The 16572-nt window shown below is 39.2% G+C and overlaps 1 protein-coding gene across 1 annotated transcript; it reads right to left on the bottom strand.

The window, feature by feature from the left end:
* Positions 1-540: 540 nt before the first annotated feature.
* Positions 541-9277, bottom strand: meox1 (mesenchyme homeobox 1). Its single transcript, XM_085416971.1, has 4 exons — positions 8972-9277; positions 8302-8845; positions 2643-2815; positions 541-784 (listed from the first exon to the last, which is right to left on the bottom strand). Exons 2-4 carry the CDS (start codon positions 8804-8806, stop codon positions 662-664), a joined length of 801 nt encoding a protein of 266 aa, XP_085273097.1. The 5' UTR covers positions 8807-8845; positions 8972-9277; the 3' UTR covers positions 541-661.
* Positions 9278-16572: the final 7295 nt, after the last annotated feature.

The following is a 16572-nucleotide window of genomic DNA, read 5'->3' as shown; positions in this document are numbered from 1 at the left end:
AAGAAATTACCAATATGTTTCCCATTTTGCAACAGATGATTTATTTTATTTGCAGAAACAGTCAACATCTGTGTTTTATCAACAACATTCAAATGGTATAAAACATAGTAAAAATGCCTTACTGAAAAGAAAAAAACCCAAAAAACTATATTCTAGGAAAAAGAAACTCTCAAAATGAAAAAAAAAGAAAAATCTGATTCGGAGGCACTTAGGCCTTGGCAACACTCGTGCAGTCTGAGTTTTCCCAGGTGGTTGTAGTCAAGCGTCAAAGGCCATGATTACAATACTGGAAGCAAAGGGGAGGACCTCAAACACAATCACATCATGGGCTGATATGTCATCACTAGCCTTAAAGCTGCTGTATGGACTTTGTCACTAATATACAACGATCAGGAGTATCAAGAGTGGGCCTCTTAAATGGAGTATTTATCAAAGTTGTATGAAAATACAGTTCATTATGGACATAAATCAACTATTTACAACAGAAAACAGTGACGGATGCTTGGTGTTTTCTTCTTGGGAATGAAAAAGTCTCTGGAATTATTTGGTTCCTGGAGCCAACTTTCCATAAAATCAAAGGTTGCGTTGGTGTCCAGTTGAGCGCAGGCCTCGTTATTTTTTTTCTTCTTTTTTTTTGTCCGAAGACTATTTTTTAAAAACATCATTCAGAGCTGGGTGAAGCAGCTGAGTCTATGTCGTCATTTTCCAGCTCGTTGGGCGAAGCCGATTGTCCTCCCTTCACTCTCTTCCACTTCATTCGCCGATTCTGGAACCAAACTTTAACCTGTAGTGGAAAAAACAGAGGAAATATTAAATTAGCATATAGAATGATGACTCTACAAAGTCGTTAGCATGGATACACTGTTGAGGTAAATTAATGTAGTTAATTGTGGATTAGGGGCAAAATTGCTAAGATGTCAAAGGTTGATTTCACAGCATTCTTTGTCTTTTGTGATCAGTTTTTAGATTTGTATAGATCATTAATTGAAAAGAACAATAGTAGCTCTAGTAGTATAAACACTTAGCACTACAAATAAAGGCTGTGGTCTTAGGACAATACAAATCTAAACCAGATACCCTTCTCACAGTACTTTGAATTTTTCACCACATTTGAACGTGTAACAGGATCACTGTGGCTTTTCTCTCCAGTTTGCAATTTTTAGCAAAATTTACAACACGGTCAGCAAAAAAATAGACAAATAATCCTCCACAAATCTCCCAGCACAGATTATAAATTCACTTGGTTTGCATTGGCCTTGCAGGGAGGACGGCTTGTCAGTACAAAGCACTGAGGCCTGGCTGCAAAATCACTCCAAATGGAGGGAGAGAGTATCGTATAGACAGCAGGTCAGAAAAGTCAACTGTCAGGAAGTCAGCCTACACAGGATGTGAGTTTACTGTACTTGTGGTGTGGACAGTGCTCATCTGTATCTTTGTGCTGTTCAAAAATGAGAATGAGCTCATATTTTAACTATCCAGACATAAATAGCTGCAAAAACACACACTTCCCGAGACCTGGGGAAATTACAGAGAAAAAATGACAGGAAAAAAAAAAGAAGAGTGAGCATTTGTTAAGTCTGTGACCAAGATAGTTTATTTAAAGCTTTAGAAAATGTCTTACTTAAGCCTTTATCAGTAGGTGTCTAATACAGTTGGTTCCTCAAACAGCTGGGGCCTGTACATTTTAGTTAACATTATTCACAGTGGAGGAAACAATACACTTTGAAGATTATTGTTAGCTGCGGATTTGGTGCGGTAGTGAGTATTTACAACAGAAGAATGGTGTGTGGGATGCTCCATGGCAGAGAGAAATACATGCATTTTAAAGCAAATAAACCTCAAGTTATAACCAGGCTATGCATACGCAGTTATTATGTTTTTAAACTACTTGATTATGTCAATTTGCAGACAAAAGCACAGGTTTATTTCCCTTAAAATTATAAACTAAACTCTCTCAAATAGATTCAAATTAACTCCAACCTGTGTGTGCACAATTCAAGGAAGCCTTAGGTGACCCCTGCACATCCCACTAGAAGTGTCCTCCCCTACAGCTCTGGGATTCAGATAAACCTCAGTCTGTCCATTACTCAGGACTGATTGAAAGGACGGCAAACTGCCAAAGCATGTAGGATGAATTGGAAAGCGCTGTCTGGTTGCAGTGGGAGCCCTGAGCGAAGATGGAACCTGGCTGTGTGTGAATATTTCTGTCCATGTATGTGTGTGTGTTTTTTAGGGATCTGGGAAATAGATTTAGGAGCAGACGGCAGCATGTGTGGTCACTGTGGCACCACGGCCTCATTAGAAGGAGCTGAGAGGGACAGTGGCTTGACAAGCAGACCGGGGTTTGATCCAGCAGCATCGACACATGTTCGCCCGATTTCATCGAGTCTGGAGCTGCCACCCACTCATTAAAGCTGCATGTCATTCTGCTAGAACCACAGAATGAAAACTACTGTGGAAAAAACATGTTCATTGTACTTCAAATGCCTCTGTGTTTATGCATTGGTATTTAGTACAGGGGAAGGACAGACATTAAGGCTTTCCAATATGTTCCAAGATGTTGTATGATGTTGATGTGGAATGATAACATTATGGTTCATCCTGCCCTGCTGGAAATTGTATATTAGGGAAAAGCGTTGTACCTGTCTCTCTGTGAGGTCCAGGTTTACAGCGATCTCGTAGCGACGCAGCCTGGTCAGGTAGTTATGGTGGGTGAACTCTGCCTCCAGTTCTCTCAGCTGCTCCTTGGTGAATGCTGTGCGCTCTTTTCTTGCCTTGCAGCTGGAATCCACCTTAAAGCTGGACTCCTGGATATCTGGAAAGAGAAAGGCATTTCATAGAGTGCGAGCCATTTGCCAGTTTATTCCTTTAAACCAGAGATTCCCAATCAGGTGTCAAAGTGCTCTAATGGGTTTGTCGACAGATGAAAAAAAAAAAAGAACTATTTATGAATTGGGGTTTGAGTGAAGAAATGACTATTAATCAAAAGTCAAAGTAAAGGCATAGCTTTTTTCAGCTGCTCCCAAGGGGTCGCCACAGTGGGTGGATCCACATATTTGATTTGGCACAGATTTTTACACCAGATGCCCTTTCTTATGCAACCCTTCCAAGGATTTGTCTCTCTTCCTAGTTTTGAATTGCAGACCTTTCGTGTATTAGGTTATGTGAAAATATTAACCACTACACAAGGGAGCTACTTTCCAGCCAACATAACGGCATAAATCAGTAAAATAGAAGAGTAAGCCTAATGGCCAATAAGAATCGAAACTTTAAAAGATTAAAATTATCAGTAAAAATGAGAAGGTTCTGCGTGTTGGTGTATCTGCCAGTTAATACCTTTAGCTAGCTAAACATTGTGAAAAATAGTTTCAATGGCAAGCTAAGGTTATGAATATTTTCTTAGTTAATAGGATGGCTACCAAATTGAAATTGTTAGTTAAAATGTGGATCATCAAATAGAATTTTAACTTAACATCCTAGATAAATAATAGACTAATATAAGAAATTGGCTATAATTACAAATAATTTTGTGCCCAGACTAAATATTGTACATAGTTTAACAACAATAATAATAATAATAGTTAATATAGCAAGCTAAAATGAATAAATTGAAAATTATAGCTAATTTTCTGCTAAAATCATGAATAACAATAAAGAAATTTGCTAAATATGTGTTAAAAGATTGAAGAGAAAATTATACAGAAACAGCTGAAAGTGCTCAATAAGGAACAGTGGTATACATGAATTCAGATAAGAATATTTGAACATTAAGAAGCTGTGTTGATGGCTTTCTCTATGAGTCTGTTTGGATCAACTTAAAGGGAAAGTCAGGTGACACAAGGAAACCAATGCTTTAAAGCTGTTTGCAGTGAAGGTAATAAATGATCTGTACGATCCCATAATTTTTGTTTAAAACTAAATAAAAATGATCAGCATCCCCTTTCTTCACAAGCAGCTACACATGCAAGTGTGCTACTTGACCTGGAGACCCTTCATTTTCCTATCATTCACAGCTAATCTGATTTAAATTAGCTCCCCACTCATTTTGTGACTGGCCTCTAGTTCGCAATTAAACTGACCTCAAGACCCTTTTCAACCAACAAACCATAACTCCAAAGGCTCTTTAAAGGGTGGCCCCTCATATAGTAAACACTAAAACCAGCACTTTTAAAAGAGACCACCATGACCTGGCCTCACGAGTCGCGTACACCTGCAACCTGCGCATGCCGTGGTTATTTTTTGCTGCTTATTTCCCCTTATTTGTCTGTTCATGAACACATGCTGTAAGTGCAAATGTCTTCCTCTAAACATTCCTTCGCGATTTATGTATGTAAGAGCGTATCAGCACAGGGCAGGGGCCACCAAACCAGCCACAGAGGGCCTAAGTTAGTGGAGGAATGCAGCGGAACATCGTTAAAGCCTCTAACAAAAGAACAAAGGTGCGGATGTGTCCAGGTCGGAGTGCTACGTCGGTGTGGGTGTGTGTGTCAGAACAGTCCCCGTGGGAGTGCTCGGGGCAGATTCACATTAACTCATCTTTACATGACAGCAAACATCAGAAAAAAAGCCTTGAGATATCTCTGTGAATGTGGCAGTCAGAAAACCCACAGCCTAAGATTATTCAAGAAATAATGCGGTTTATACATTTATATATTTCCCTGCATTTCTCACATAGCTTAGAGAAATGGCCAAATTTTAAACCTCATTAACAGGATAAACATATATGAAAGCTGGTTGATTTACCTTTAAGTAAAACCTCTCCTGTGTATTGAAGGGAATGAGTTTCGGTAATAATTGTGCAGGGGTAGAGACACCAGCAGCTGATGTAATCACCAGAAAATGGTTCTAATTTGTCAAAGTGAGAAGTTCTGCTCTGTGCTTGCCCGAGCAGTCTGCCAGAATGTGAAATGGACTGCAGCACCTGGGCCAGATGTGACTGGGCAAACCAGGACATACAGTGTTTGTGCACACGTGTAGTTTTTGTGTACAAACGCCTGATGTGCCATGTGGTTTGTTAGGGAAAAAAAGAAGATTTGTTTTTGTGGTTCAAGAATCAATAACGACGGGCATCCTCAAGTGTGCCGACTTTTGAAATTTCCCAAGACAGGTTTAGCTGCTTTGAACACCTGGCAGGGCACATACTGGCTCTCACCAAACAGGCCCCCAATAAATATCCTGCACAGCCAGAGGCCATAAACTAACAGGGAGAGGGCTTCTGCACACAGCAGGGTCTCCCAAAGGCAAACAGCATTTGGTGCCTTTCTGGGTGGATGGTGCAAAAGGAGTTTGTCTTCATCAGGACTGAATTAAAGTTGTTGTAAATTAGTGATTGTTTTAAAGCAGAAAACCCCAGGCGAAAACTACTGATCGCAAAAATGTGTGTGCTAAAGTTCAAGACTGAATTTCACAATGTATTAAGACAGTTTATTGGCTAACGTTTATTTTAACCCCTTTAGATAGCGTCTTTAAACTGTTCTCAGTTAATAAATGTTTAATTTCTTATTACAGCACTTTATGAGAATGGTGCTCAAACTTACTAGGCATTTATTAAAGGAATAACATTTACCAAGAACCTCATTCATCGTCCTAATCCTAATAGAGATTAAGCATATAGTTGCAAACTATTTGTATTCTAAGATATTTTAACCAAAATACTTCATAAGCTTGTGATGCAATGGGCAACAGTATATCTTTCTATCAAGCCAAAGATTTCATGGTTGTACATTTCCAGTAACTGAGCACAGTTTTCTGTTTTTCTATTTTATACCCTTGGCTTATGGTCATGGACCCCTAGGTATGATGTACATTTGTGCAGATCATGCTGCATTTAATCAAAATCAGCAGCTTTAAAAAATATTTTTTTAAAAAACATTTTTACACCTACCTGAAAAATCATTTTTTGCATGTGTAGAATCATTTTGCAGTGCTTTATAGTATACATTTATTGCTTGTTTGTATATGGATGGTTCACAGAAGCAGTTAAATTGTTGAAAAAGCATCAAAATGCATGTAGCAAAACCATCCGAGCTGTTAGAGGAAGTATATTTGCTAACAGTTACTGTGTTAAGTGTTAACACGCTCATTTTGTAATGGTGAAGAACTCCTTTTCATGCATGTCAGACCTTAAAATTTAATATCAAAACCATATTGATTTTAGGGCCAGCAACAGTCAAATGTTTATAACAGCATCCCTGTTAAATATCACAGTGTTATGATGGTCAAATTTTGGATTGCAGTCAATGTCAGATCATATCATTTTGGTTTTAAACATTTGGAAACTTTACCCGAGTGCACCACATTTCCATATCAGAACAAATACACAGAAGCAGACCGTATAGCAGCTGCTATGTATGTGCATGTAATGTGAATGCCTTCAGGACATTTTCCTAATATATGCTCTCCTACCAGCTAGTCAATTCGAAAAAGTGAATGGTTCTTTTCTAAAACCCAGAACTGATGCAGTGGTCAGACATGTTGCATGCACTCAGTGGGAGATTATGTTACGGCTTAACGACAGGAAAATGTCAATGGATAAGAATGTAAGAAGTGGGCTCACAGGAAAGTGATTTTACCAGACGTGGTCTGGCATGTTTTCAGCGTAGAGAGTGGAGGTTACAATAAGGTAAAAAAAAAAGGAGGGTGGGTGGAGTGGGCTGGTGTGTGGGGTGCTCCCTCACCTCCTCTTTTTCATGTCTGTTGCATGCATTGGTCATGTAGTATTTCCAAATTTGCACGCTTTACAATCAGACATGGTCTGTTATGTTTGGACAGGTCAGGGTTAAATACTGGACACTTTAGATGACACCATCTTTAGCAACATGCACTAGTGTACTTCTCTATGTGGTTTGAATTCAATATTAACATTTCTGGACACTCATCGCTCTTATGAATGCGTTATTTTTGTATTTGTCTTGGTCTTTTAATTCTGTTTTGGGTTCCCCTTTTTTAACTTTTGTTTTAATTTCTTTGATATTTGCCTGGCAAGTGGAGTGTTGGCTATATGAATAACAATTACGCCACACTTGCTTGAGTTCTAATAACAAAATTTCATTTAAATATATATTAAAATGTGTAAAAAGTTACATTTTTTCCAAAGTATGGATGCTCATTTTTCTTTCCTGTAAGACGCATAAATCACTGTGTTTATTACAGGCTAAATTTACCAAAAGCGTCTACAAATGAAATATGAACGCTCCATATGTTCTGGATGTGTTTTTATTTTGCTAGGGTGACAGTCCCCATAATAAAACCTTCACACATTTAGATTCACTTTAAAACTAAATGTTTCCTTTGGCCTGTTGTTCTGCTGCTAATGTTTCGCCTGAAACTTTTAGGATTGGTCTGTCGTCTGTTACTTTTGTGTCCTATTAGCAAGTGTGAAATATGATAGGCGAAATTATCTAAGGGCATTACTTCTTATTGATGTTTGAGCATAAAAATATATTAAGTCATTTTTTGTGGGAATTTTTTTAGGAAATATCTGGAAAGAAAAATTGTATAAAATTAAATTAAATACATTGAAATATCACCAAATACAGTTTTTTTCAACCCTTTTATCCGCTTGAAAAATTCATAGCAGCAATCAATACGCAACAGGATTGTGTTCAGGAGAAAAATACAGCGCAAAATCCCCAAAAGGCCTTTAAACGCTTTCCTCTTCACACCCAACTTCGTTTTTTATCATAATTTTTAATGTCGCCCTGCTATAATAAATCAAAGGTCTTTTTCCAACGGATACAGCAGCAAAATGAAAAGTTCAAATGCCTCATGAATCATCCTTTTGAAAGCGCTGGAACAATAAGAGGATGCAACTGCTACTTAAAGTGTGTCTTGAACACAAAAGTCTCGTCACCTACTCACCTTTTACATAGCGATCGTGTGAGTGTGCTGCTTTAAGGCTGATTTGGTGAGGAAATGCAGAGAATTTGTGTCATTGCCAGCTGTGATACAGGGCGCGGGAGGAATTCTTGACCTTGATGCGTATTTTTTTGATTTTCAGTGAGGTAAGAATGACGTAAATATTGTTTTTAGTTGATCTGTTTTTACACCTGTGCAGTAGTTTGGCATAAAAACTAAAGGAAAACAATTGTGGAAGTGTTTTGTTTTTTTTTTTAGTCTAAAATTTATCAGAGACCCTAAACACAAAAACAATATATCTGCTTTTTTTTTTTTTTTTTACCACTCCTAAATTTGGCTATTTGCTTTCAAATGCCTGTAGGGATCACTGTTTTTTCTGTTCTCCTATACTTTTAAACCAACACACACCAGGTGGCACCCCTTGATCCCAGCTCGCTGGCTTACCTGTGACATCTCTTTTCCTCTTATTGGAGCTCTTCTTGTCCGAATCGGCCGAAGCCACGCTCTGGGGTGAGTATTCTCCCTCCATACACCCGGGCACGGTGCCTGGAAGCCTGTCCCCCCCTACACTGTCCAGCTCAGGCCCTCCAGCCCCACTGCCGCCGCCACCTATTACTGCAGGGGCAACAGGCGGGCAGGCCTCAGGTGCTCTCACACGAGTCTCACATTGGTTGAACTGCCAGTCAGCTCTTTGGTAACCCCCTTGGCTCTCTTGGTACAGTCTGTCATCGCGAGGGTAGGCTGCGTGCGGCGTGCTCGACACCAGGCAGGAGGTGGAGAAATCTGTGTAGGCCAGGAACTCAGGCTTCTGGTGGAGGGAGAATGGGGCCTGTTGGTAGGGCGACTGCAGATTCACCCCTGGGACCCCAGAGTGAGGGTTCCTCATGCAGCCCCAGATGGGGCTGCTGGGATGGGCGCTCCGCATGCAGCTGCTGGCCGGCTGATCCATCGTGATGCAAAAACCCTTCGCACGAGCACAGTCTTTTTCCTGTCAAGGAATTTCAACCTCTCTCAGAAAGTAAGTTAGGACTAGAAATCGATATCTTTGTCACTTTTGAGTAATATCCACTTCAGCTGACTAAATGAACACCATCGTCTCACTGCATCTACTCACTTCTGTCAGAGGCTGTTGACGCTTCCACAGCCCAGAGCACGTGAGGATAGACACCTTCCTGTGACAGCACGTTTCCCTCTCTCTCTGGGAGCGTGCGTGACGTCCTTTGGAGCCTCTGGTCCTGACACACTCTCACACACTTTCCCTTCTGCGTCGCTCTCACACACACCCTCTCTCCTTCCCAGATCTAACCAAGTTGCTGCTCTTCGGGAAAGCGGCATCCACAACTGTATAACTCCCGTTCTCGGGCTGGCTGTTTTCACAACTCTTCTAAGGCATTCTTGACAAGTGAGCCCTCCTCCTTTTTAAACATATAGGTGGGAAAGAGTGGCAAGTTTATGGAGTGTAACGTGAGACTGCAGAGGAGGAGCCCTGCCGGCCACATGTTGGTAGTACCCTCCAACCAACCCTGCCTCATCAAACTATTAATCACAGGGGAAATTTTATATGCACATCTAATGGGCTTTCCAGACGTGGTGCTTTTAAAGGGACATTGTCTGAAAAGTATAAAGCAAGCACCCACCCACATGGGAGCTGGGGGACCCTGACTTATTTCAACTCCTTAGTGCTTTCTGACACCCAATTTAGTTCCTTTTTTGACACCCTTTAGAGGAAAGTTAACCGTAACCCTTTCCCTCTGCACCCCTGATCCTTGCCTGTCCTCTCCAATCTGAAAAGTCTTTCCTTTTTTTCCTCGTGCTGTTTTTATGGCTGTGTAAGTGTGTGTGCACGTTACTGCAACACACCTAAATCCACCTGGCTGGACTTATTTAACTTTGAGGTGAAAGGACAACTGGATTTGATATTGACTATTCAAGCGCTCACACCTCCTGAGGTTTTCTCACGTTATTGAAACACAGTATGAAATTTCACCGTCGTATTTTACACATACAATCTAATATTTCCCCTAAGCAAACACTGTGACTGGGAGGGGAGAGGGGGGTCTTTGTCAGTTCATTTTAATTTTGTGATCCTGCATCTCTTACTAAATCTCTCTGAGATGTCAAGCAGCGTCAGCAGCAATTGTTTGCGACACCAATCACATGTAGATTAACCGCATTTGGATGAAGCAAGGATGCAATTATTCAATTTTCTGATCGCTGATTTCTAATCTCTGCATGCTACACATGATAGAAGCCACTTCCCCATGAAGTAATGTCTCTAATACCATTGAAACCTTTTTGGCTAAACCAAATTTTGGATTCAATTTCAGCGTATCTGTTACCCAATAAACCCGCTGAACCGCACTTTACTTAAATGCAGTTTTTCTTCATACTGCTCATATTTGCGAGCTGAGCTGCTTGCCTTCCTCACGCGTCCTTACTCTGGTCTTGACCTCTCATATCGCACCTTGGAAATAAGACAGAGCTGGAAGCTGTGGGAAAAGAAGTGAGAAAATAAACATGTTAATAAAGACACAAGGCACGCTAAAGGAGAACTGATTTGAAGCCGTGAAGAAAAAACAGGAGTTGAAAATGCCCTCTTTCATTTTCTAAATACTAGAAAATAATTTGACCTGCTTTTGAGAACATTTCATTCAGTTGCCGCAAAACAAAAATAATAAGTAAAACGTCATAGCAACAAATAAAAGGTTGGAATGACATTAAATCAGATTAGGAAATGGGCAACAAAACCAGGAGTGGACAAAAGAGAAGAGAGTAAGTGAGACGGAGAAGGAGAGGAAGAAAGGAGAGTGTTTGAGGTCACACACCAAACCCTTTCCATTTAGCCAGCAAATTGTTGAGCCATGAAGCATCCCTCGCTTTTACTGGCAGTCAGAGCCTTGGCCACACCGCAGGGAGCAGGAGTTACTCTACATTTGTGGTCAAAGAAGAGGCCATCTGTGTGTCAGTATAAATTAGTGTGTCTGTGAGTGTGTGTGTGTGCAATGTGAAAATTTACGTCATTAAGAGAGCGCACATGTGCGTGTGTTTCAAGAAGAAGACACGCAGGGTATTTTTATGTGTTTCGGTGAATGTGAGAAGCTATGTGTTTGACATTAAAGGATATAGAAATGGTCAGCATAAAATTAATTTGCCTAGAAAGCCATATGAAGTAAAGTCAAGCAAGTAAACATTAGCAGATATCTGCTTATGAATATGTGGATCCAAAAGAGTTATAGCTTTGTTCTATTGACAAATACAATTTGAATTGGTATATGAACAGACCTGCTTAGTAAGAAAAGAGATTTAGGGCCAGATTTATTGACATATTGTGCTTTTGGTTTTGGAAAAGAAAAAAACTGTCTGTTTTTACAAAGACAGCGCAGTCACCAAACCAATGTAAGAGGTGGGAACTCAGAGATTTTTGCACTTTACCCAGTTGCACATGTATTTCTGGGAGTTCTTTTTGTAAGGTGCAAAATATAGAGAGGAGAATATTTAAACTCAAGCACACTGATTTAAAAATGCAATTCACTGCTAATTGTACTGATATTAGAAAAAACCAACCCATCCTATATTTTGTACTTGATATTCAAATGAAGTCACTACACCTGTTTTTAGAAAATACTGCAGCTTTCGTAAACCACACACATGCTTTTCTAAAACTGCACAAAACCTCTAAATTAATGTATGGATAAATAGCTATTACCGTGTTTTCCGCAATATAAGGGGCAAAATCTTTTAAGTTTCTCAAAAATTGCCTTATAATCCAGTGCCCCTTATGTATGAATTCTGCTTGTGCTTACTGAACTTGAACCAATTTTATGTGGTACACGGCGCTCAAAAATCTGTCAAAAATGTTTTAGTATGACTTTGGTAAGCTACGGAGCCGCACCGCTTGACATATTGTTGGAGCATTACGGCTGCCGTAGTTAGGAGCCTCACGGAGTAATCTGGGTCCAAGACTCTGTCAATTTCAGGTCCCAAAGTCGAACAACCACTGCGGCATCACTGAGACTTAAAAACTGTCTAAATTCTTTCATCTTTAATAAAATTATCAGCGTTGCTGCTTTACCAGGTGTAACAACTAAGTTTAACATCCAGGCATCCATGAAAACAGAATTTATTAAATTTAACAGTCTGAAGTTAGCAGGAAGTAAGCAGGAAGTTAGCTCGCTAGTTTCCACCTAAACATGATATAGCATGCTCTGACTGAGAGATTTCTGAAAACTAAACAGCAGTGGCGTTTGCAGGGTTACTGAAGTTGGCCTAGCTGGTATATAATGATGTGCTAGGGACACAGTTATGTTAGCATAACATAAACACAGTGAAGCTGGAGGATGAATGCTAACTTTTTTCCACTCGATAAAAGTTAACGGGTTCAGGATGGTTAGGGACAAATGATATCGCATGGCAGGATGTTGTAAACGGACCAAACTTCAGTCAGGAGAACTGACATAATCCATCCACAATATGAGGTTAGTCATTAATATACTGAAAGAACATGGAAATAGAGCAGCTGCGAGAGAATTCAACATTAATGAATCAATGGTACAGTAGAGGATGAAGCAAGAAGAATAAGTTGAGTCAAATTTGACTAATCTGACTGTTTTGTTTCGCTTAATGCACCCATTATAATCCGGTGCACCTTATGAATGAAAACAGACTTGTTCATCGACAGTGCACCTTATGGTCCGAAAAATATGGTACTAGAATTCATTCAGAAAATTAATGCCATTCATCTTGAATGTAATAAATACATACATGACATTCTTGCCCATGCATACTAGATTTGTGCAATAAGTTGTGATAGAATAAATTTATTTTCAGGGTTGTTCTACATCTGATCTGCCATATCTTGTCACTAACTTTAGGGGTTATAAAGGTCTATGTCAGTATATCAAACACACAAAGGAAAAGTAAAAAGGAAAACAGAACTTACCCTAAAGATAGACTTGATAGGATATAAAAATGTCCCAGTAGCTGTGATAGAGCTCAGAAGAGAACTGCTAAAATTCCCACGCCTCACATACTGTAGCCCAATCTACTACTACATGGACATCTTTGTGAAATTTCAGCTAGGTTTTACCTCACCATCTCCCCAGTGCAACATCCTTCTAATGTCCTATTGAGCTTGTGTGTTAATAGAGCAGGTAATCATCCGGAGAATTTACAGCTTGCTTACTCAATCCAAGCACCCATTCCTCCATCGCCACACGTGACCCAAACGGAGTATTTCCCCTAGTGAAAACACATCTGAAATCTTTGCTGTTGTCTTCTAGATTGGAAAATGCCCCGTGTTTCTAGTCTGCATGTATCCACATCTCCGGCCTTTAAAGCAAAACAAACTTTGTTCTGTGCTCTCAGCAGTGTTTTTGGGTCAGATTTAGAGCTGGAATGGATGAAATTAACTTTTCGTTGCAGAAAAAATTAATGGAATCTTTGTATTATTTCCTGTAGAAGCATAGAGGCAGTGTGAGAGTGCAAGACAGAGCCCAAGAGCCAGTGTCTCTTTTCTAAAATTTCACTACCTAACTTACTTTATAGCTACTCTTGATTTTATTGGAATGAATTGATTTTACTATTACATTTTGCAATTATAAAAGCCATGCAGTTTATGTTCTATTTTTCCACAAACATACAACTGTCAACTAATATTCGAACAACACAAAAATGGAAAATCAGCTGATTTTTACATTTATTGAAACTGAATCCAATCCTCTTTACTATCACAGTAGTGAGCAACACTGCTAAACTGGGTGTCCAGAAATTTTAGGGGGTTATGCACAATGGAGAAAGTACGTGTGTCCAGCTTTTAAAGACTGACTCCATCAAACAAACTGTCATTTGTTTTGGGCTTTTCAATGGATTTGTCTCCAATAGGAGAACTCTATACCATCACCGGCCTTATCCTCTAAGAAACTGAAGTTTTGTTTATGTTGAAAAATGTTTTACACATTCGATTTAGTAATGCATGTGAACATTTCTTGTAACGTTGTGTTTATTTAAGTGAAGGGGTGAGTTTTTGAGAAGCCTATGAGTCGGTGGACTGAAGTCATAGGCACCACACATTGCAGATAAATGAGCTGGACATGAGTCACATCACCCCTCACCCTGCTGACAACCTGTTTCTGTCAGTCTAGCTCCATGTGTGTGTTTAAGAGTGTGTGTTTGTGCAAAACAGAGAAAAACTGAGAGAAGAGAGAGAATAAGAGAAAGCTCGAGTACGCACACGCATGCAGAATTTGTAAAAGACTGCTTTGCTGTCATGTCCCTATAGATGCAAACTTCCATAGGAATTGAATATGTATGTATGTATGTATGTATGTGTGTATGTGTGTGTGTGTGTTTTCATCTGATCCATCTTCATGACACTGGCAGGATTAAAGCCCTCCATCAGTCTCTTGAGTCTGACAGCATGACCTCCTGTGACCTCATGTTCACCTGGGTCTGACTGGACTGTGGGAGCCTTTTCTCGGCTACTGTCTTGAAAAACAAGCGTGGAATGAATATAGTAGAAAGGATTTTGAGTAAAATCTGGTAAAAGTGTATAAAGAAAGGAAACAGCATAATAAGAATAATGTTGAAATAAGGTTTCAAATGTTAAAAAAAAAACACTTAAATGTCTCTGGGTTTGTTTGACTCTGTCTCGTTAAGTAATCTCATGATTAAATAACCATGACACTGAGATATCATCAGTCCAGCTGGGACACATATAGGAGCTGATAAACAAGGGAACACTTGTCTTATTGGAACTAAAGCCAATAACCAAAATCACAACATGAAATCTGCTTTTGTGTAACCACAGAATACAAGAACATGGGTGCTCTGAGGCACGGAGCTTAGGGGTGTCAATAAAGTTCAACATGGCCTGGCTTTTTTGAGTTAGCTGGCTTGACTAAACCTAAAACTCCAGTCAAAGGGAGGAATGGGCATAATGCAATGGTCAACAGTCACAACAGTCAACAGCAACAGTTTTTGTTTTTGCTTCAGGCTGTACACAAAAGACACTTCTAATGCATTTTTTGACTATTCTTCTGTGCAAAACGGACCACGTGTGTGCTTCTTCCAATCAGAGACAGAGACGGAATATTATTGGTGACAAATAGACATTAGACTGCACTTCCAGATGTCTGAAACATCCATGTGCTTTTTGGTGCCAATGGTAGATTTTAAACTGAAATTCTGAACATAATCTTTTATGGAACAGGTCTTGTTGTCAACATTAGCTGAGAGCCCTATGAGCACAGGTAGACAGAGGTGGATTTTATTTTATCCAGAAAAATTATCAATAATTTTTTTGAGTGTAAAATATAACATTTAAACAGTACTAAACTCAGGTTTAATCTTCTTGTGACATTGCCAATCTTTTCCTAATTTAATTGCGATGACCTCAGCAGCCAAACATCCTACCCAAACACCAAGAGAACAACAAATGAAGAATTAATTCAACAAAAAAATATTTTATTTATATTTATTTACTCCCTTTTCCACCAGGATATGACTCTTCAGATTAAATATGTTTTACAGCAGTGTCCTGGCCAAGACAAACATCAGCGCGATAGACTGATAACACACACACAGAAATACACACAGAATTAATAAGTATACAAAATGTGCAAGTGATAATGAGTAAAATGGAAAAACAACCAAAATACTAATAAAGCCTACGACATGAGCAAAGGTCGCCGTCTCATTCCAACAAACAGGGATAGTGTTATTCAGGGAAAACATTTCCAGCTTGAAGTAACTGCCTGCAGGTCATTTAAAAATCACATTTTTAGTGGATTTTGCAGCTGAGTCCAGGTGGACCAAGCTGCAAATTTGAATCTCTTTTTCCATATTCAGTGTGGACTTCTGGGACACCAGAAGGACTGAGGTCTTGGGACTGTAGACAATAACTTCCCACACTTTTCTGATGAATGTAGGTCAGTAAGATGGAAGCAAGACAAGAGCAGCCTTATAAACAAGAATGTACCAGTGGCTCAGTCTACAAAATAACAAAACAATATGTATGTACTGTACCAATCAACGGTGAATTTACTCTGGTAGTCACTTCAGCAAAAACTTTGTCCATCATGGTCGAACTTTAAACAGTATTTTAGTTGCTGACCAGGTCATAATCACGTCATCATATTTGGCATGTTAAACATCTTTGGGTATGTGTAGCATCTGTATGTTTAAACTACTGACTGAATTGTTATAGAAACTCATCTAACAAGTACTACTTGTAATTATATTATACAGTTAAATTTCAAATGTTTTTAAATGTAAGTAAACTGTGCTTATTTTTTTTGTATAAACTGCTTTTTATAAGAGCTATTACAAATAGAGAAAATTGAGAAATAGCTGGAAGTGGTTATTCATGCCCAACTTGTTTCAAAAAAAAAAATTTGTAATGCACAATAAACTGTACAAACAGCTTCAGGCACAGAGAGATGTGGGTGAAATGGATGGTGTGTTTTTTATTCTTAGTTTGCCAACAGCATTACCTAAAGTCATTAGCTGCGCAAGCTAAATGACTGACTGCTATGCTGACAAATGGGCAGGATTTTGTGGTTGCTTAGCCAAAACAGCAGGATGATGTCAGTGCTCCTGGCTGTGAAAATGTCTTAAAATAAAAATAGAACAGTTTTTAGGTCGGTTGAAAAAAAAGGTGATTTCTCTTTCACAATAAAACCTGCTTTAATGATTGTTTTGGCTACATGGCGGCTAAAA

This window comes from Rhamphochromis longiceps, linkage group LG8 (genome assembly GCF_057381845.1).
Source record: "Rhamphochromis longiceps isolate RC_006_pf linkage group LG8, R_longiceps_female_GT1.1, whole genome shotgun sequence".
NCBI lineage: Eukaryota > Metazoa > Chordata > Actinopteri > Cichliformes > Cichlidae > Rhamphochromis > Rhamphochromis longiceps.
This window is presented reverse-complemented; position numbering and strand designations above follow the sequence as displayed.